This window comes from Sturnus vulgaris, chromosome 6, assembly GCF_052056855.1.
Source record: "Sturnus vulgaris isolate bStuVul1 chromosome 6, bStuVul1.hap1, whole genome shotgun sequence".
NCBI lineage: Eukaryota > Metazoa > Chordata > Aves > Passeriformes > Sturnidae > Sturnus > Sturnus vulgaris.
This window is the reverse complement of record NC_142248.1, coordinates 45751271-45774277: the sequence shown is the minus strand read 5'-3', so window position 1 is coordinate 45774277 and position 23007 is coordinate 45751271. Positions and strand designations below refer to the sequence as shown.

General features: G+C 42.9%; 1 protein-coding gene across 3 annotated transcripts in view; it reads right to left on the bottom strand.

The window, feature by feature from the left end:
- Window positions 1-23007, bottom strand: part of DDHD1 (DDHD domain containing 1) — a 62613-nt gene that overhangs the window by 27917 nt on the left and 11689 nt on the right. For 2 of the 3 annotated variants that reach the window (XM_088166411.1, XM_088166413.1), the window contains exons 2-5: window positions 19908-20081; window positions 14882-14983; window positions 8138-8266; window positions 6464-6611 (exon numbers count right to left, since the gene is read on the bottom strand). In XM_088166411.1, coding sequence (XP_088022537.1) covers window positions 6464-6611; window positions 8138-8266; window positions 14882-14983; window positions 19908-20081 — 553 coding nt within the window. The remainder of the gene's footprint in view (window positions 1-6463; window positions 6612-8137; window positions 8267-14881; window positions 14984-19907; window positions 20082-23007) is intronic. The other variant, XM_088166412.1, reaches the window with a different exon arrangement.

The window sequence follows — 23007 nt, the reverse complement described above, 5'->3', positions numbered from 1 at the left end:
ACCACGAATAAAATGTGCCTGGCTGCCTTTCCCTGATTAAAATAATAAATAATAAACCCATACTTTCACAGATATACATCCTTGCTTAAATTGAGTATATTCCAGAGATATGTTAACATATTTAGAATTATTACTGAGGGGTTTTTGCATGCTACTAGTTTTGTGTAGGATTTGCAAATACTCCATTAAAAATAGGGGAGCTGCAAACTGAGTTAGCTTCAGCTGCTTCCCAAATTTTGCGGAATGATGCTGATGTCAACAGAGCAAAATGCCTGAAAGCTTGAAGAAACTATTAATTTTAATTTCAAGTTATCTTTGCAGACTCTCTTCAGTCAGATGACCCATCTGAGAGAGAAATAGGGAATGATCTTTAATTAAAGCCTTAAACGTGTCAGGTTCTTGCTCTGAACTTTTGATTTCATAAAATCATTGAATCCCAGAATGGTTTGGGTTGGAAAGGACCTTAAAATTCATCCAGTTCTACCCTGTGCCATGGGCAAGGACACATTCCATTATCCCAGGGTATTTCAAACCCCATCCCAACCCAGCCTTGGACATTCTAGGGATGGGGCAGCCACCTGAGCAACCTCTTCCACAATTCCAGGGTCTCACCATCCTCACAGTGAGGAATTTCTTCCTAATATTTCACATGAGCCTGCCCTTTGTGTCAGTTTAAAGCCATAACCCTTCATCCCTGATGCTAAGAGACAAGGCCATGGGATGTTCCCTGAAAAATCCCCTCAACTCTCACTATTCCCTGCAAAGCCACGTGGATCCATTTCAGGATTTTGGTGCCAGAACTGGTGAAGGATGTTCTAAATCATTCCCCAACTGCTCTCACCCCCCTGGAGCTCCCCCAAACCGTGGCCAGCACTCACAGCCTCTTTAAGGAAATAATACCACTCACTTTATTGAGGAAATTTAGGGCTGGCTTGGGCTGAGTTTGCTAAGCTGAAGTGAGAGCAGCAGGCGTGAGTAATAAAAATGGAAATCTGCTGAGAGATGAGGAAATGGGAGGGTGGCTGTTCCCCAAGCTGAGCTGCACAAATGCCAACTCCAGGATTTCAAAGAGCAACTGCAAGACACGAGTCATGCTCTGCCACTGCTGCTCTCTGCTGCTCCCAGAAAAATGATCTGGAAATTGGTGCTCCATGACACACACAGACCATCCATGACACACAGACCATCCATGACACACACACAGACATCCATGACACACACACACACATCCATGACACACACACACACATCCATGACACACACAGACCATCCATGACACACACACAGACATCCATGACACACACAGACCATCCATGACACACACACACACATCCATGACACACACACACATCCATGACACACACACAGACATCCATGACACACACAGACCATCCATGACACACACACACATCCATGACACACACACACACATCCATGACACACACACAGACATCCATGACACACACAGACCATCCATGACACACACACACATCCATGACACACACACACACACATCCATGACACACACACAGACACATCCATGACACACACACACATCCATGACACACACACACACATCCATGACAGACCCATCCTCCTTCAGAGGAGAGGTGGAAAGTCTAGGATAAAAAGAAAGGAAGCACGACTGGGATTCTCACTCCATCCTTTTGGGACCCACACTCCATCCTTTTGGGATCCACACTCCATCCTTTTGGGACCCACACTCCATGCTTTTGAAGAGTTACAGGATTCTGCATGATCAGAGGAACTGAAGCTGCTTTGTTGGTTGGTCACAGGATCCTGGGACAATCCTGGCAGATTTCAGGATCTCTTCCAGCACTGTTTTCCAAAGGGCAGGAAGGTTTGCCCTGCAGGGAGGAGCTGGCACAGAGCACTGCAGGCACTCCCTGTCCCCACTGCCCTCTCCCAACTCCACACCCCTCACTCCCATCTTCCTGATGAAATCCCAATTTTTTAGACCAACTGGAGTGATCCAGGTTACAGCAGGGATGGTGTGGGCAGAGAAAAGGCACAAACAAGGGATGAGGAGAGGCTGGGAATGGGAGCAGCCCTGGGGATACACCCAAATCCTGAGCAGGCTGCTCCAGCTCCTGTCCAACATGCAGCTTATTACCTCTTTATTACCTTATTATATTTATTACCTAACACAACTTATGTGTTAGGTAATAAATACACACAAAACAAGCTGTTCCAAAAGCATTTCATGCCCTAACCATCACCTTTTACCTCTTGGCCTGAACTTCTCTTGCAAGACAGGCTCAAGCTGAAACCTGTAAGCCAATATTTACCAGCTGGGTGCTTAATTCTGAATTAATACCTGCACCAAAGGATGAAAAACAAGCATCTCATATGTATTTAATGCAATGCAAGCATTTGAATAGGACATAAAGCTACCAAACACCTCAAGAGCTAAAATTATAGAAAAGATTTTACAGGCAAATCTTCATTTGAAATTCCAGCAGCACACATTAATGCAGTGAAAAGCTTCTGAGAGGCTCTGCCCAGGCTTGCATATCAATGGAAATGTACCAAAATAGCTATTCCAAAGTAATTATCCTAATGATAATCCACAATTAAAATGCTTGCTAATGGGACTTGCAATAAAAATGTAATTGGTGATTAGGCCAAGATGCTGGTGCTTGTGCAGGCAGCAATTCTTGTGCTAGGAGCAGCAGCACAGACAAATGGGATTTTGGAATCCAAACAGGAGATTCAGACAGAGACAGAGCCCAGCTTTAGGCTGAGAGCAGCCCACAAGTGACACAACACTGCAGCTGTTATGGAAAAACACAGGAGAGTCTCTTCACTCATCCCCCAAGGCACAGGAGCTGATGAAATTTAGTTCAGCCTAAAAGTCTGAACCCTGCCTAAGGCAGCTGAAAGGTGTGACCTTCACCTGGGTCAGGTAAAACAACAGCAGCTTTGAAAAGGAGGTTGAGAACATGGAGACAAACATTCCTAGATGTCCAGAGGGGAGCACCAAGATGATCCCAGGGATGGAGCATCTCTCCTAGGGGGAAAGGCTGGGAGAGCTGGGAATGTTCAGCATGGAGCAGAGAAGGCTCCAGGGAGAGCTCAGAGCCCTTTCCAGAGCCTAAAGGGGCTCCAGGAGAGCTGGAGAGGGACTGGGGACAAGGGATGGAGGGACAGGACACAGGGAATGGCTTCCACTGCCAGAGGGCAGGGATGGATGGGATATTGGGAATTGGGAATTCCTGGCTGGGAGGGTGGGGAGGGACTGGGATGGAATTCCCAGATTTGCTGTGGCTGCCCCTGGATCCCTGGCAGTGCCCAAGGCCAGGCTGGATGGGATTGGAGCAGCCTGGGACAGGGAAAGGTGTCCCTGCCAAAGGAATGAGATGAGTTTTAAGCTCCCTTCCAAGCCAAACCATTCCATGATTCTAAGTTACACTCAATTTGTGTAACAACATCTCTCCCTCCCCTCCACCCACAAATTCAACAGAACCACAGATCACCTTCTGAAAAAAATGAAAAAACACACTCCAAAGAAGAATATGTGAGTGTCCACAGCAAAAAAACATCCCAGAGAGATTTATTTTAAAGCTAACACTCTGCCTTATCACAAACCAAGGAATTCCAGGATTCTGCACCTGATGGCAAATAAAACCCCCTCCAACTAAAGCTCCTTCTGCCATAATACCTTGGCTAGGCAGAAATACAGACTACAAAGCCTAAATCCCCATCCCTGTGGTCCCAACACATCACTGTGCCCATGCTGGGGCAGCTGAATCCGTGCTCCAGCCTGGAGCAGGGACTGTCATTGCCCAGCCAGGCTCCCCGTGAATATCAGAGCTGACAGCAGCAGCTTGTTGCACCAGCTGCTGTGCTACATTTAGATAATAAATGTGTTTAACTACACAGAGAAAAAAAACCAAAATTATGTCACATCCACCACGGATCTGCTCATCCAAGCATCCATAAAATGCATCTTTTCCATTTACCTACTCACAGGACACCCTGCAACCACAGCATCCAGCCACACTAATGAGGAGATTGAGCTGCAGTCCTTAATGAAATTAGCGTGGATAATTTGGAATTTCCCCGGACAAGGGTTTTCTGTTTTCACCTCTGTAACCAGCAGGATCTGCCTAATGATGCAGCAGCATCTGCTCAAGGTGGTAACCTGAGGACAGAATGTGCCAAATGAGCTCTGGCAAAGTCCAGCTACAGGTTTCCTACTAAAAAAAAAAGTGCATTTAAAAGGCAAAATAACCCCACTGACACCTTCTCTCCTTAGTTTCGATTTCAAAGCGTGAACAGTAAAAAAAAATCCTTTTCTTTATTAATTTTCTTTTTCAATAGGCACCACTGTGTCCCTAATGGAAAAGCATGTAAAATAAAACCACCCCAAAAACCAAACAGCACACAAATATCAAGGATGAAGGTGCTAACAGAAAGTGCCAGTGGGGCTTGTGAGAGCTTGGCAGACATTCCTTCTGAAATCTCTCCCTGGAACATATGGGGTGTTCCTCACTGATAAGTTTTAAGTTGTTATTAAAAAAAAAAAAAAAAGGAAAAGGGAAAAAAAAAGATACTTCAATCTAAAATGATGCTTTAATTTGCAAATTTCGTGCAGAATGCAGAATTTATGCCAATAATTAGCATTTTAAAAGGCTATGCAATGCTGTCTGGTATTTCTTGAGGATATGAGTGGGATTTACTGAAGCACATAAAGTCTTGTGTCCCTTTTTGAGCAAATATTTCATATGCTGGGCTGCCAATTAGAACAGGACTTATGGAATGAACATCTCTGCACTGAGACCTGAGCTGAAGTTAATCCACCCATATAACCCCTGTATCCATAGAAAACAGAGGAGGCAGAAAGATAAAGCAGAAAAATTTAATGATTGCAAGGCTGGAGTTTTATTTCTGGTCACTTTTAAAACAGCAGCTTCTACTGAGGCTATCTGCACTCCCAGTGTCATTCCATCCCACAAAAATGGAAGTTTTTAAATTCATTTTGGTGACTAACTTTGAACCAAAGGCTTTTTCTCTCTGCTTTGGATTGCTGGCTCTTAAACAAGGTGAATACCAGAGCAGTGAAAGAGGGTGGGGAGCTGCAGGTTGGTGCTGTGAGGTGACAAATGACACACAAGTGACATGGAAAGCTTTACCCTGGCACTCCAGAGGACACTGGAGTGGCACAAAGAGCTGTGGGGACACAAGAGGCTGATGACAGGATGGCACAGAGCACACGAGCACTGACCTGGAGTGACATTCTGGAGGCAAAGGGAGGGTGACAAAGCTGCCACCACAAAATCCCAGCTCTTCTCACAGGAGCCACTGGGTTTGTCAGGCTGATGGCACCTGGGGCTATTTGGGACACACCTACTGAACCATCCAGATCTGTAATTAACACTTTTTCAGCTAATGAAGGATTCCTCAATGCCACCCTGTCCCCCACACAGCTGTCATCAGCACTTTATAATATTTTTCTAGGATTCAAAACCATCTTTTCAGCACAAAACCACAGAGTGCTTTGGGTTGGAAAGGACTTGAAGTTCCAACCCCTGGCATGAGTGAGGATGCCACTCACCAGACCAGTGATCCTTGAACAGTCCCAGCAATGGAGCAGCCCCAGCTCTGGGAAACATCATTCCCAAACCACAAAAGCCATTCAGTGAAGAGATTTCACAGCCTTTTGGTCACATTTGGCTTTTCAGCCACAGCTCCATGAGCAGCCTCACAGCAACAGCTTCACTCCTGTCCTGTCAGGAATGACAACATTCCTGCATCTCCCCATCTCCCCCCTTGTACAGGATGCAATTTGCTCACCCACTATCCCAACTCTGAGCTCTGAGAGATTCCACTCTGAAATTAACTTTCCCATTCCACTTAATCAAAAAATCCACTTAGAAACAACATCCTCCTTGATTCTGACCCAATGAGAAACCTCTCCCTGCTCAGCAAAGTCACTGAGCACAGGAGCCAGAATTTCACAGATTCCTTTAGGCTGGAAAAGATCTCCAAGGTCAACAAGTCCCAGCTCAAGGTCATTGGTCCCCAGCCCGGAGCTCTGAGTGCCACATCCAGGAATTCCTTGGACACCTCCAGGGATGGGGACTCCAAACCTCCCCTGCCAATGCTTAACAACCTTTTCCATGGAGAAATTCCTGCTGATGTCCAAGCTGAACCTCCCCTGGTACAGCTTGAGGTTATGTCCTCTTGACAGGTTCCCCAAAAGTCACAAGTGCTGGTGATCAAATCAGAATAAATCTTTGCTCTTCTGGCTCACAGCTGCTCTCCCTGAGTCCATACATAAAATTAACATAAAAAACAGTGTAGCCACAACACAGAGATTAACGAGTCAGGAGGAGAGGAGGAAAACAGGGAAAAGATTCAGCCCCAACCAAAAGCTCTGCTGTCACTCACAACACCTTTAAATTAAAGTATTTAAATTAAAGCATTCCAGAGCACTCACATGGCTGTGTTTTTGATGATCCTCCCTTGGTCCATTTTCTGCCCAATGCCATGCACAACAAACACAATGTGACTCGTCTGGGGTGGCTTGTCCTCCAACGTGGCTTCTTCTACATAACCTCTATGTAACCTCGTGCCACTGCTGGAAGCTGCAGACAGAACATTTACCCCACATCAGTGACACTCTGCCAAGGGCACTGCTCTCAGCTGCTGACAGAAGCTTGGCTTTTCTCAGGCCAACACATTGAAAATCAGATTATACAATACAGAATCACAAAATTAAAGGATTAGCATCTATTTTTAAACACGGGCACTTTTAAAACCCTGAAAGATTTGGGCAGCCAGGTGATGTCAGTATCCATTGCCAATGCAAAGGGAATTAATTTCAGGTATGTTTTGAAGAACAGCTCTTCAGAAAACAATTGTGTAAATGTGCACACGCTTTTACAACACAAAACCCTTCTCCTGAGTGTCCCAATCAGTGAAATTCCTTCTGTCTCCACCTTACTCCCACAGCATGGAAGGATCATGGAAATGACCTGCCCACAGGAGTCATTAAATGTTGTCACTTTATCCACCCCAATTAAGAGAGTTGGTTGAAAACCTTTAAAATTTATCATTTTGATAGGGAAAACTTGCTTTCTTTTGAGCTGATCCAACCTGAAATTTCCCCCCCAGGTTCTCCAGCTCCTTGGCCAGACTCAAAATCAATTCCCCAGGGTAAATGTGGGCATTTTGTCCCTGCTGTGCTGACAAAGCCATGGGCACAATGTGCCTCCATCCCCCTCTAGTGACATGCAGGGGACCACACCAGGCACCAGTGCTGCCCTCAAAAACTGGAACTAACAGCTTATTTTGCTTTTAAAGAGGAGTAAAACACCCCAAACCCACTAAGGGCATTTTTGTTTTGTTTACCAAGTGAGCTTCTCTTTGATATTTCTCCCCCACAAATCATTCAGGAGAAATCTCATTATTTATTACACATTATCCCAATGGTGTTCTGGCTAAATTACTTCATTTCTTCTGGAACTGAAGCACTCAATGACATTAATTTTTTAGGAAACATTAATTAAGTGTTCACCCAGGAGCATGAATTACAGGGCAGGGGGATGCAGATTAAAGTCAGACTCAGGACCTGACCTTGTCTCTTCAAGGAACAAACCAAATGTGCAGGTTCTTGTTCTGGTGTCCTGTACAGGACAAATTCCCATTTTCTAGGCTGGTAATAATCTGCTTTTTCCTTGAGAGACACCCAGCAGTAAAATTAAGTAAAATTAAGTAAAATTAAAATTAAAATTAAGGCAAAAGGAACTGTAATACTTATATTATTACAGGAATAATTCTAATTTTACAGTAGCTTCTGGACTCTGCCACTGTAATATTTTCATGTATTTGTCATGTAGTCCAAACTGCTGCATCCAAACCCATCAAAATAGGGGAAAAATAAAAATATAATAAATCAAATATGTAATGTAAATAAAATAAAATTTAAAAATATTCACATCTAGTTACAATTATTTACACAAGCTAAGGACTCTGAATACTCATATAAAGTAAAAAATGCAATGGCCAAATTGGACTACTCATATTAAAACCTGAAATATCCTTTTGGAGTTAGAGCAACAAACTTCAAATTGCATTTACAATATTCTTTACAAAGTCTGGGAAGGATTACCTTTGGAAAAGCCCAATTTTTGTGTAACAGTCCTTGCAATTTTGGATGTGGTGGCATCACTGTACAGATACACTTCATCCACACTGTGCCAGTCCACGTGGTTTCTGCTCAGCTTGAGACTGTGGATAGCTGCAGCAAAAAGGAACAACACTGAATTTAGGTGGGGGAAAAAGGGGGGAAAAAGTCTTTAAACAAAGACACACAGAGAGAGAGAGATGGGTGATTTACACACAGGTTAAAATCTAGAGCTCCTTTATGCCTGAATTTGTGTTATTTCTTACCTTGAGGGATTCTGACAGCTGGGTTTAATCTGAGCAGGACAAGCAGCAGTTTAAAAATCACCTCACATCATTCCCCTCCCACCCTCATTTTAGGGTGGGAAATACCCAAAATATTCCCTTAAATAGGGCAGGGTGATGGATCCTGCAATATTAGAGGTGGGTGTGATGAGCAGGTGGCTGCCTCAGGTATTTCCATCACTAAAAAAAAAGTGAAATTTCAGCCCTGTCTCCCATGAGAGCTGCTCTAACACACAGCCTCTCCCTTGCTAGAAGGCTCTGTTACATTTCTTCCCTTTCAGAAAATATCTCAGGGCTGGAAATGCAGCTCAATGAGCCTCTGAATGAGCAATTTCTGGCACAGAACAGAATTTAGCTCTTTCAAAAGCCACTAAGAGCTCCAGTGGCTAGGTTGTTGTTTGTTTTTTTTTTTTTTTTTTCTGTGTGCTGATTGTGTTTTTCCAGATTTGGAACTGATTGAGCTCTGGGCTCGACCTCATGACACACAGCCTGACTGTGAGGATTAAACAACAGGCACATCAAAACCATCCCAGCCTTGGAGCTTGCAGGAGCCAAGCAGTGCCACAGTTGAGTTACAGTCATTTGGATTTCACCAAAATTCCTTGCTGAGGTCTTGTCAAACGTGGGGTGCACAGAATTTGGAGAGGTGACAACAGCAATAGCCCCGTGACCAAAGAAATGGTGATTTAATGGTCACTGCTCTTGCTGGGAAGTCCAAAGTCATGGAAAACACCCAGAGAAGATGTTTTGGGGGTTGTTTTTTCTATAGCAGAGCTCTAACCTGCCTCCTCCATGAATCACCCAAATGAATTTTTTATACTCTTCTGAAAACATTCTGAGAAAGCCTGAGCCATCACAATTTCCAATTTTAACTCTGCTACAGCACAAACCAGCTCAGCCAGATGTTGTGACCTTTCTCCTGCAGTATTTTTTGTTTCTCTGCCAGAGCAGATAGACTTGACATAGACTGATGAAAAATCCTTAAGGAACACAGGGATTAGAGGATTAGCCTTTGTGTTGTGGTAAACAACTGATTCACCAAAATAAATGGAATTGCATCGTTGTTTTACAATGACAGAGCAAGAAGAGGAAAGAAATAAGCCTGGCTTTGAAGAGCAGCAATGGTTTGTCCAGGAAATCTTCAAGAATTGTTCCATTTGCATTCTGCAAAATCCCTCTCAGAGTATGATCCTGGGGAAGCTGGCACAGGAGGGATGGAAGTTTGATGCCTTTGGAGGATGTTGTGTTCAACATCCAAAAAAAAAAAAAGAAGAGGAAGAATTGGTTGAATCTCTTATCACCAATCCAAAACCAGCAGTTTGTGGAGGAGTGATCCTCAAATTCCTTCTGCAATGGAGTCCAACCTCTCTATTGGAAGAGCACGAAGGAACAAGAAACTTTTCCCCAACCCTGCACTCATTATCCCCACTTGGGAAGAACAAATTCCTCACTTTTATGCTGCTCTTGAACGTGGACATGGAAGGAACACCAACATCAACCACAAAATGTGTGTTGGATCCCAGAATCCTGGGGATTTTGAGCTTTCTGTGCTGTCAGGCACTGCCCCCCTGCAGAACACTGCTTTGGAGCTGAGCCCTTGGACAAGGCTCCAAATGTGGGGGATGGAGTTAAAATCACGGGTGTGCAGTGAAATAGAAGTGTGTGATTGCACACGGGGAAGGGTTTGGGATTTGGGGTTTTATAATATAGGAATGGGTATGGGACAAGATGGAGGATTTGGGGTGGTGTCTCTTTCTGGGCTCATCTTCCTTCTTCTCCATGGTTTCAGGCAGTAGTTTTTGGTTGGACAGTCAGTGCTGCACTGCAGGTCACAGGAGTTTGGTTATTGGGTCAAAACTATAAATAATGCAGGTGTTAATTCTCTATTGGACTGTTTAGATTTAAAAAACCTTGTAACCAGCTAAGCTGATCTCCATTTTGCTCACTTTTAGCTGGCAGCTGGAAATGTTACAGAACTCTCTGTACTTTAGATAAGATTTAATAAACAACCAAGTCTGAGAAATTTGTCCCCTTTGTATTTTTAATCCTGACTCTGAGTGAAGACAGAAGAAAATGAAGACAAGGCACTAATGTGGAAGCACCAAAGTGCTTTAAATGAAATCCAGCAGGGCCAGGTGGGAGCTCCTGCAGCTGGGTCAGGGCAATGCCAAGCACAGATTGGGGCTGGAAGGGAAAAGGACAGAGCAGCCCCAAGGACACGAACACAACCCAGCCATGGATGCAGCCCAAATGTGTCCTGGGCTGCATCCAAAGAAATGGCACCTGCAGAGAGCTGGGAATGTTCCCCTGGAGAGGAGAAGGATCCAGGGAGAGCTCAGAGCCCCTGCCAGAGCCTAAAGGGGCTCCAGGAGAGCTGGAGAGGGACTGGGGACAAGGGATGGAGGGACAGGACACAGGGAATGGATTTTAAGTTTTCCAGGCACTGCTCAGCACAATTTCTCTGCATATTTAGCAACACATTCAAAATAAATCCTTAAAAACTGGGTCCACTGTTAACAAAACACCACATGAAAGTGGCAGTGGCCTTCAGCAGGACCAAACTTGTCCCCTGACTGCAGAGTAATTCCTGTGAGATGTGCCATTAATGGACACATTGCATTCAAGCTCAGATCAATTTCTTACAGCTCGTGGACTGGGAACTCTTCCTTTCTACACAGAAACAGAACAAAAACAATTTCATGTGTTAGTCTTTGCTTCTCAGGTTTCCTTTAGTCACAAAATATCAGGAGTTTTTTAGGTAAGTGGCAGGATCCAGAACAGGCCCATGGGCAATGCTTCCCAGAGAAGATAACAATTTGCCAGTAAGGAAATAAATGTTGCAATTTTGACATATTGACAAAATTGACATATTTACATTTCCTTTTTCAATCTATCAGTAAATTTTGCTTACCAACACATTCCCTGCTTTGCTTTAGAGCTTTTTTTTTGCTTGTTTTTATTTTAACCCAAAATCTTTGGTAAGATTCTTATCTTCACTTTTTAATTTCTGTAAACACTGTGATGTCTGTTCATCCTCAAACCCTGGATGTGATGTCCACAAACCTTTTGACTCAGGCTGGATGGGGTTTGCAACAACCTGGACCAGTGGGAGGTGTCCCTGCCCATGGCAGGAATGAGATGGGCTTTAAAGGACCCTTCCAACATAAACATTTCTGGGATTTGATTCTGTGATTATTGACAGTGAAGAGATGATTAAAAACCTTTGAGAGTTCAACCAAAAGCAGCTTCTGCTGCTGACAGCCCCAGGGGGTGTTAATAGTGAGGCAGGGAACAGAAAAATGTGTCTTTGGGGAGGATTTGACAGCAGTTTGAAAAGAAATATTCTTAAAAAAAACCCAAAAAAACATTCAAACTGTGCTTTGCAGACACGGGATGTCACAGCCTGACACTGCTGGCTTGAAACTGAACCTGAGGAAGGGAAAGTGATGTCACCTGAGAACAGGATTGACATTCTGTCAGTGTGTGTCCTGCCAGCCTCCCACCTGCTCCAGAGGGGCTCACACCCACAGCTCAGGGTGTCCCAGTGTCACAGAGCCACCAGGGCATGTCCAGGGTGTCAGAGTGCCACCAAGGCATGTCCAGGGTGTCAGAGTGCCACCAAGGCATGTCCAGGGTGTCAAAAGAGCCACCAGGGCGTGTCCCAGCCTGGCTGAGGGAGCCCAGGGCACAGAATCCAGATGAGGGATGGGGACAGGCTCAGGGGAATCTCCTCCTGCTCATCCCTCTGCCTCCCAGGAGCACAAATTCCACAGCTGAGGAGTCTCCCTGCTGAGCTTCACTGAGATGTGACTCCCATAAATCTCCCTCTGGACCAGAATTCTGGATTTGTTTCCACACTGGCACTTCCCTGACTCTGAGAGCATCCCTGCAGGCATCTCTCTGTAGGTGAAATTCCTCACAGGCAGAAAATCCCTGCACACTTTTGTGGAGAAATCTTCCAGCAGCCTCCCAGAATTTGGAGGGGGCATTTAAAAAAGGGGGAACAAGTTGTTGTTTTTTTTTTTTTTACATGGGGAGATAGAGATAGGACAAGAGGGTTTTAAATTAAAGGAAGAGAGATTTTAGATTATTTATGAGAGTTGTGAGGCTCTGAGATGACCCAGAGCAGCTGTGGCTGCCCCTGGATCCCTGGAAGTGCGCAGGGCCAGGTTGGACTTTGGGGTTTGGGACAGTGGGAGGTGTCCCTGCCCATGGCAGGGGTGGAATGAAATGGGATTTAAAGGTCCCTCCCCTTTATAAAATCCTTTCTAGGATTTTAGTTTGGGATTGAAGGCCAAGTCCTTGGAGATGAGGTGAAATTTTGTGTTCTTTTGGAGCCAGAAGTTAGAAATGAAACATTTTTCAGGAATACCAACAGTGTGAGCATATGAAAAGCTCAGATGGAAGATGGGATCAAGAAAGGATTTCCTTCAGCTGAAGAAATCAATGGTTACTATTCACACAAACCTCCACATAGATGAACACTGAGGGGAAAAAATCCCCCTAAAAAATTGAAATATGAAAAAATGAACCATAAAACACAGAACAGATATCCCCAAAGCCTTGCAGGACCTGATCACAATCAGGCTTTTGACTCATCTTGAGTCCAAGAAATGGAGAATAACAGAGGAGCAGAAAGCCTGAGCTGTGTTTATGCTCATGGCAAGGAACTCCTGGAGAAGGCAGGGATGTGCTCATGGAAAATTCCCACCCCTGGGGCCAACTGCTCACAATTAAACTCCTTTTTTAGCTAAATACCTGCTTCTCTACTTGATGCTTTCACCCACCTGCCCAGAGCAAAGCACGGGGTGGATCTTTTCTCCCCAGAGTTTGATGGTGCTCAAGTCAAAAATCAATCCAGGGAAAAGCATCTCTGAAGTGCTCAGGGCTGGCACTGCCTCCAAGGACAAAGGTTCTGTCATTCCAGCCAGGATAAAGACCAGAGGATGGACACAAACTGTCTCAAAACCTCTCCTGCCTTATTTGTTTTTTGTTTTTTTTTTTTTTTTTTTCCCCCAAGGATTTTTAAATTAATCTGTCTTGCAAGCAGCAGGTGCCACACAAAATCCTGACACATGGCACAGGGAGCTGGGAGCATAATTGGGCTGCTGTTGTTCCCTCTGAAATGATTCTCAGCTTCTGCTGCATAAACCTGTGGATTTAAAAACCTTTTCTTACTTATTTTTCTTTAAAAAGAGCCATTAAAAAGGCCATTGCTCTTAAATTAAAATGTCTCACACTGCTGTCATTTTTACATTGCACTTCACCACCTCTCAATTCATCAGTGTCACTATTTGTCACAAAACCACCTAATCTCCAGTTTGTAAAAAATTTGAGCACATTCATTATTGTACCTGAACATGATTTGAGGGGAATACAAAGCAGAACATAATTTCAAAATTTCAATTTACAAAAGAAAAGGCAGAAGTCCTTTCTTATTGCTGGGAGTTACACTAATTCAGCTTTAACAGATTTGGGTTCCTTGTGTGAGAAGAGGCAGGAAAAAGTTGACTACAAAACATTCTGAATTCAGGCATTTTCCATTTGGACCCAATCACATAAAAAAAAATAATTCAAGGAAATCAAAAAGGCCAACATTTATGCATGTCAAAATAAATTCTCAGAGTTCACACCATCCCCAGGAGCTACAAGAATACAAAGTATGGCAAGAACAACTCTGAACCGACCACATTTACATTTACATTTTTAATTAAAGGCTTTAGAAGTCAGTGAAAGTTTAATCACTCCTGGCTTTAATGGTGGCAGAGTGAGCCCAGTGAAGAACTTTGGAGCCTTCTGCAATCATTAATGGCTCCTGGAAGATCTTCCCCCCATTTTCTGAAATAAATTTGCAGCACATCAGCTGCTGCAAAAGGTCAGGGTTGTTTTGTGCAGCCTTCAGCTACATTCCATCCAGTCCCATGGCCAGGGACTCATTTCATCCCAAAGCTGCAGCAAAAATGAATTATAACATAAAATTAAAGATGGTATTATCCAAAAGAAAGCAGCAAACAGAACATTATTATTATAACCCTCTGTTGCTTCTCTGACAGAATTCATCTCATACCAGGCCTGCTGCAATCCTAAAAAAAAAAAGTCACTTTTATTTTATTGAAAAAAACCAAACCACACACAAAAAGAGGGCAAGAAACAAATGTTTGCAGTTTTCAGCAGTCACAAACAAAATCAATTCTAACAAGAATTCCTGTGTGACACCACGAGCATCTACTTTTCTCTAGGACTCACAACACTTCTACTTTTCCTCTAAGTTTTAAGATGCTTTTTCCTTCCCCTTGGAAGGAAATGGGATGGATACAGCACCAAAAACTGCAGCATGTAAATCTAACATTGAACTGAGACAAGCAAACTAGAATTTAAAGCTTCCTAACCCAGGAGCACTACAAAAAAAAAAAAAAAAAAAAAAGAAATCTCCAAATTACTGTACCTTGGGAATGCTTTCTCTTAAGACATGCAGCATCTGATTTCTCCTTATATCCTCTCCATTTGAACAAAGAAGGGAGGGAGAAGGGAGGGAGGTAGTAGAGAACTAAAAGTAAAAACACTTGAGCTTCAAAGTAAAATTTTTAAAAGGGGTGTCATTTTTTTTTTTCATTAGTATCACCATTTTTAGGGGAAAAAAAACCGAAAGAAATCACATTTTCTACAAAGAATAAAATGTATATATTAAAAAAAAAAAAAAAACAACAAACAGATTTTGTAGCAGAAGTGTCAGGTCCCAAACTCAATTTGTTCATTTTTTTATAACCAGTTATGACATCACAACAGAGCTAAAGGCATCAGGAAGAGGCAGCTGGGACACGATGTCACCAAAGTCACAGGACCTAAAGGACACACTGGCCCCTCCTAAATGCACACTAAAAACTTCCATTTCAGCACAACTTTTTTATTTTCCCCCCCAAAGGAGTGTAAGGGGACGGTTAAAAGTTAGATTAGACAAAATCTCCTCTTGTTGCTGTAGTAGTTTAGATTTGTTCATGTGAATATATTTATTTCAAATAATAAATCACAATAATAAAAATAAAAATTATATATATTTATAATATTCATATAATAATATAAATAATAAATAATCTTTTTTTTTGCTGTGAGATAGAATTATAAGTTTTAAACTTGCCCTACTTCAAGGGTGTAAAGAAAAATTTTATTAATAATATAAAGAAATAATGAATTTAGAATAAAATTTTTAGATTTTTTAATACTTTTAAAAATAATAATATATAAAAATATTTTAGTTATTAATTTAAATATTTTTTTTAGTTTATTTTAGGGAGGGGAGTTTTATTTTGTTAAGCTATAGGGATTTTTTCATAAGAGCAAAAAATCAGTTTTTTCATGGATTTATTTTCTATGAACTTCTCTCTTAACAGCTTTTTTTTTAAACTGTGCTTACGGGTTATTTTAAACTCATGGGGTATTTAGTTTTAAGAATGAACTGTTTAAAAGTAAAAGTTGTTTTTTTTTTTTTTTTAAACCAGTACAATTGCCCTGTTCTGCAAGGCCCCAGGACTCAGCAATCCCTGACCCAGCAAAGTGAGTGAAATTCCACATTTGTGGAATGGAAAAACCTGCCAGAGTTATCCCAACAGCTCTGCCCTCAGTGCAGGTGCAAATAAAATGTATTTATCTCTGCAAATCAGAAGAAAATCAGGCTCAGAGCTACAGTCGTTGGGATTCCATGGAATAATTTAATTTACAATATTTTACTGGCTGTGGGAATGCAACCCTCAGAAGAATGAGCACAGGGAACTTAAGAAAAGTAGAAGAAAAATTGTTTTTCATGGTGAGGGTGGTAAAACACTGAACAGGCTGCACAGAGAAGTTGTGGAGTTTGTTGTTGGAGATGCTGAAAATCCCACAGGGAATATCCTGAGCAAGCTGCTCTCATCACACCCGTGCCTCTGAGCAGGGACGTTGGGTTTGAGCATCCCCAGAGATCCCTCCTGACATCCCACAACTCCCCAATTCCATCAACACGACTTCTCCACCTACAGCTTCGCTGAGCTGTGCCAAAAAAAAAAAATCTCTATGAGCTTTTTATACTGTGAGAAAATTATATTTTAAAGCTAAGACCAAAAGAAAAAAAAAAAAAATCAGCTCTTCCAAATGCAATTTTTAGAGGTTTTGTGGGCTTGACCACACACTGAAATTCGGTAAGAAAAAGCCAATAGAATTCTGCTGTCTCAAAATTAATGCACTGAAATATTAATTCTAACTGACAAGGGTTTTTTTTTTTTTCTGTATTTCTATCATGGAATCACAGACTTGATCACAGAATATTTTCTGGCAGAGGAACTGCTGGGTTTCATCTGTCCCAATCCTCTACACAGATCAGGACAACTTTAAAGTCAGATCCAATTCCAGGCTTGAATCAGGCTGCTTGGGTGATTTCCAGCTCAATTTTCACCATCTCTCCTTGCAACTACAAAGCATTGTGTCTGTTCCTACCATCCTCTCACATAAATAAAGCTTTCACTTCATCATCACTAAATGAATTCTCCTAAAAAAGATCACGGAGCAATGGATGACAGGAACTTAACTGCTCTTGTTTGATCCTACAACAGCCTGGCTATGTCAGGAATTTCTGGATGGGCTCCTCCTCACAGGTCCTGAACTCACTGTCTGCCTAAGCACGAAGAAAAGGCAGTTTCCAAATCTTCAGACGTTCTGTAAATTTTAAGCTCATTCACTGCTGCATGGGTGTCCCTCTCCAGCTCTCCTGGAGCCCCTTTAGGCTCTGCAAGGGGCTCTGAGCTCTCCCTGGATCCTTCTCCTCTCCAGGGGAACATTCCCAGCTCTCCCAGCCTGGCTCCAGGGCTGGACACAGAATTCCAGAGGGTTCTCACCAGAGCAGAGGGAGAGAATCCCTTCCCTTGAGCTGCTGGCCAAGCTCCTTTGGATCACAAAGTGCCCCTTTTTCTGCATCCTGCCATTAAAATAACGATTTATCTGATGCTCTGAAGGGGACCTGGCATCATAAACCAAGTTCATTTTGCAAGGCATGAAATTGAATACTTTGTAAGGACGAAAATCAAACTGCAGTTACAGTTTGCTCAGCAAAGGAGTGATCTCCAGGCTGTCCCATGGAATTGGGGGAATCATTCACTGTCATCTTTCTGTTCCCTCCTGCATTTAAAGCTCCTTGTGTTCCCAAAAAACACAACACATCAGCATGGGCGTGATGGTATTTGCAGGCTGCAGGCTGGGGACCCTTATCCCGAATAATTCTGCACTTTCAGAGGAAGGTTTGCTCGGATTAGGAGTTTAATAATGGGCCATTATCCCTCTTAGCACCTCCAAAAGCCCCGGGTGAAGCTTGGTGATTTCGCTGCAATCCAGGAGCAGAATTAATAAATTTAATCACTGCAGTAATTCTGAGTACAAAGGGACTCTTACAGCAGCTTGTATTAATTTTGCTGAGGAACCAGAGGACGTTTTTCATGCCTCACACAGCACTGGGAACAGGCACTTTGCTGAGATTTATCTCAGCTTTCACTGATCATAAATAACAGGTACCTGTAAACCTCGATGGCACCAAAAACTGTTTCATACAGGATGCAATTACAACGAACTGCAGCATTTAAGAAATTTATAAACTGAATTCAGCTAATTATGTTTACTTCACCAGCAATAATGCAAGTTGCAGAGCTTCTCCCAGTGCCACTGCAGATGGCAACTGTGGGTGCCAGAGGATCCAAGAGGTATTGAGAGGAAAATTAGAATGACAAAACCACTTTTCACACACTGTCAGCTGTAACTGCCCTGCAACTCTACTATTACAACCAAAAAACCCTGTTGAAACTTACTGGTGACTTGACATATTCCATTGAAGTGATGCCATACATAACTTGGGTTTTTTAAGTTTTTTTTTTTGTTTTGGTTTGTTTTTTTTTTTGTTGTTTAGGTTTTTGTTTGGTTTTTTTCTTCCTTTTTTTCTTTTTTAACTTTGATTTTAGAAAAGGCATTGGCGCCTGAATTTGGAGTTTCTTTCTTTGCTCTTTTACATTTTCATAAATCTCAGTGGTCGTATCTTTCTCATCACTCTCCCCAATCCATCCAAACATCAAATCTGAAAATTTCTGTTCCATAGTCCAGACTTGACCTGAAAAAAAACCCAGCCCTGATCTCTCTTATTTATAAGGAGAATCCAAGTAGCACTGAAGCCATCCCTCCTTCAAAAATTAAACTACCAAAGGCTGGCAGCACTCAGGAACCACAAAAAAACCCATAAATCCCTGCCACTAACAACCCTGAGTTTTGTGCCTCTGGGACAATAAATCAGAAATACAGGTGGAAGTGCCTTCCAGAAGGATGTTTGGACAGGCACAGTGCTGTGGCTCAGGGGTCACACCACTCCACGAACCTTTTTGACAGAGCTGTTGAAGCAGAAAATTGTTCTGCAGCCTTGGCCAGGTGAAAAGTAGCATGAACAGGGGAAAAAAAAAATTCATGAAGTCCTCACTAATTTTAAAAGGGAGTTAGAAACTCTTTGTAATGCTGAAAAAACTCCCTAAATCAACAAATGACACTTTGGTTTTCCTTCCAGTGATTACAGAATTACCCTGAGTATTGCTGTGCTTCCGATTTATTAACAAAGTTTTACTTGTGTGGTCGTGCAGTTCACACATAAGAACTCATGGCCAAAACACAGCCATTCCTACAGTTTGCACAAAGCTGCACTTCAAAAATAAAGTTTCTTTGTAAAGAACAACACAGCCAAATCCCTATTAAAATATCTTCAGGGCCCCTCTGTACTTGCAGCTTGTAGTTTGTTTGAGCAAGTGACAGCCAAAAGTGTGAATGGCAAAAATACTGAATTTTTGGTGTGCAATACCTGCTCTGAGCAATCAATTCAGCTGTGTATATTGAATAATTGACCACTAATTTCAGAAATCTGTCCTTAGAAACATTTCATGCAGCAGAGCAAGATTTCCAGCAACACTACCTGGACATCCTCAGCCTGCTCATTCAATGTAAGGACTTCCCCAAAAGAATGAATGCCCAAGATTTACTGCAGCTGAAAACTAATAAATCCAGCTTGAATAAAAATGGAAAACGGAATGTGGTTTGTAAAAATGACCCCACTACCTTTAGGGATTTTAAAATTAGGGATTTTAGAATTAGGGATGCTGGCCAGAGAGCTATCAGCCAGCTTGTCTTTGGACACTGACTCCTCTTGTCCCATCAAGAGATTTGAGTTTGAAGTGAGATTTCAAACACAATTAAAAGATGTGAAACACAATGGGAACAAGAAGTTTCTCCATGACTCTCATTTTTACAGCATTCCCCAAAAACGTGCTGCAGCAAGAAATCCTACACTGGAAAAATGGAAGAACAAACCCATGTTCCCCACTTTACAGGATGCAAAACCAACACAGATCACATTCTTACTCAGGAAAATCAGACCCCAAAAGTGTCCAAAAAATGTGTTACAGTGATGTGAACAATCTTACCCTCCTTTCCATCAACGGGTTTGGATATTTCCATATCAAAGCTCTCCTGCAGCTGCTGGCCTTTGAAGCGGTTGAGATGCTCCTGCTCTATTAAATTACTTTCCTCCTCTTCCAGAGGTTGCCAAGTGCCATCAATAAACCACTGCCCACGCATTACAGGGATCTTTTCTGTTTCTAAAAAAAAAAAAAAAAAACAAACAACACAAAAAACCAGGGTTTTTAATGTCAACAAATCACAGGCTGAGAGCAGGAAATGGAGTGTGAGCTGAAAATTTGGGCTAACGAGGCCAGATTTTCCAATTGTGTGTGAGGATGTGAGAGATGGATGGAAAAACAGGATCCCACAATGGCTTGGGTTGGAAGAGACCTTAAAATACCTTTAAAATCCCCACCCCCTATCATGGCCAGGGACACCTTCCACTATCCCAGGGTGCTCCAAGCCCTGTCCAACCTGGCCTTGGACACTTCCAACACCCCAAATTTCATCAATTAGCATAAACGGTGGTATTTAAAAATGCCATTTTTCATTTTTAAAATTAAAATCAATGTTTTACCGAGGGCTGGTTTTGGTTACTGTTAACGTTTCAGCTTCAGTTCTCCAAATGAGGAAAGTGGGGGCTCAGTTTGCTGTGCACGTGGCAAAAGAGAAATCTCTTAAAAAATAGAACTTGGTGCTTATTCCACATCAAACTGTGCTGAATTGTTGCCCACACTGACTACAGGGAGCAGAAATCCCCCTCTGATACCCATCCCTGCAAGCAAGCTGGGACAAAGACATCCATTGTAACTCAGCTTTGAATTTCTCCTCCTACATCTGGAAAATCAAGAAGAAATACAGTGTTTGCCTGTGCCCCATAAGCCTCAAAGATCCCAAATCCAAGTTTTCATGGGATTAACATGGATTTAGGTCTGCTGAGAGCACAGAGGAGTAGAAGTAGTGACCTCCAGTGCACACTGGGAGTGTATATATACATATATGTGTATATATATATATATATATTTATATATATGTATAAACTGACTCAGCCAAAAGCAAAGATCCTCTGTGTGTTATACTGACCACAAAAGTTTAGCTCTACAAAGCAAATAAGAATTCAACCAAAGAAAAAAAGGCTTAAAAGAAAAGGAGATGGGAGGGGGGGAAAAAATAGACTTCACTGCTCCAAGATCTGTTTTGACCTGGAGGGTGGAAAAAAAGCTGGCAAGGACAAATTGGGAAAGAAACAACAGATGCAAACAGGCAGTAAATGAAATTCAGGTGGAAATTAAACATGAAACAATAGATTTCAGAGTTTCTGAGCACTGAAGGGAACTCTTTGATCTGTCACCAGAGCTGGGTGAGGTGACCCAGCCACAGGCAGTGGTTTTTAGTCTGGTCCCAATTCTCTGTGAGCACAAGCAGTGGCTCAGATCACAACAGCTCCTGGTTCTGTGCTGCCCTCCACTACAGACACACCACGAGTGCTTGCTGTGCCCAAAAATCATTTCCACACCAACTGCTGGCAGGTGAGAACGTGACAGACAATTGCAAACACCTCCACAGTTTACTTAGAACCTCTAAACTACTCTGAATTTTCCATCCCTCAGACCACAGAATGCACAAGCCATGAAAATAAAGAGAAAAATCACCTTGAAATAATCTCCCCACAGGGCAAGTAACACTCCAAAGGTACCAAAGCCAATTTTGAAACTTTTGCTGTAAGAGATTTGCAGGAAAACTGTGCATCCACAGCCCTGGCAGTGACAATCAGCTCTCACCTTTGTGAGAGGAGGGCACACAGGTGGGTGATGACACCTTGACGTTGGCAAGGAAAGGTGAACAGCAGGAAAACTCAATAAAGAAGATAATCAGGAGCTCAGATTCCCACTGGACTTCCCTCACTTGGTCCTCCCTGAGCTCCCCTGAGTGTGAATCCTGCAGAACATCCCCTCTGTGCACATCTGGCAGGACAACATCCCAAAAGAACAGCTCAGAGCATCTCCAGCTCCCTCATCCCAGCTCCTCACTGCCTTAGGCTGCAATGCAGGATGTAACCAGCAGCGTGTATTCCACCAGCTGCTAAAAACCAGCTGGGCAGTGATCCTGATCTCCAGAGGGGGATATCTCCTGTTAATGGGCCATTAAAATCCACATGGGGCAGTGTTCTTTATCCTTTACTCAATCCATCTTTTCTCCAGGAGATATCTCCTGTTAATGGGCCATTTATTAAAACCAGCAGGGGCAGTGATCCTGATCTCTGTGGGAGATATCTCCTGTTAATGGGCCGGGTGTTAAAGCAGCTGGGGCAGTGTTCTTTATCTCCAGAGGGGGATATCTCCTGTTAATGGGCCATTAAAATCCACATGGGGCAGTGTTCTTTAACTTTACTCAATCCATCCTCCCTCCAGGAGATCTCTCCTGTTCATGGCCATGCAGTCCCAGGGCAGGGTTGATCAAATTCCATCATCCCATTGGGAGATGCTCCAGCCAGGGCAGGAGCCGAGCATTTCCTACCCAGATCAAAGGGGAGATTTGGAACAGCAGAGCAGCCTTTTCCCACTGGATCCCAGAGGAAAACCAGAGCCTTGCACATCATCCCTGGAGCTTTGGAGGAAAACTGCACCTTGTGCAGGAGCCCTGCTCCAGCAGAACCACATCTGTCACTGCAGGAGGATGCAGCCACCATTTAATCAAATTTCTACCCTAACATCACCCTCACAGGCTGTATTCTGACACTGCCAGTATTTTATTTTATATTACTGTATTTTTATTTTAATTTTCCTGGCAAAGAACTGTTATTCCTATTCCCATATCTTTGCCTGAGAGCCCCTTAATTTCAAAATGATAATAATTTGGAGGGAGGGGGTTTACATTTTCCATTTCAAGAGAGGCTCCTGCCTTGCTTAGCAGGCACCTGTCTTTCAAACCAAGGCACCCACAGATCCCAGTTTCTCCCCGAGGCACTGGACATGCTGGATCACCCCTGCCCAAAGCTCCTCCATCCCCTGTGTGGAACACAGACAGCTCAGCTCGTGTGACCAGACCACAAAAGTAGTGCAAGACCCAGTTGTGCCATTCAGCTGCTGTTTGCCCTCCTAAAACAGCTGTTCCAGGTAGGAG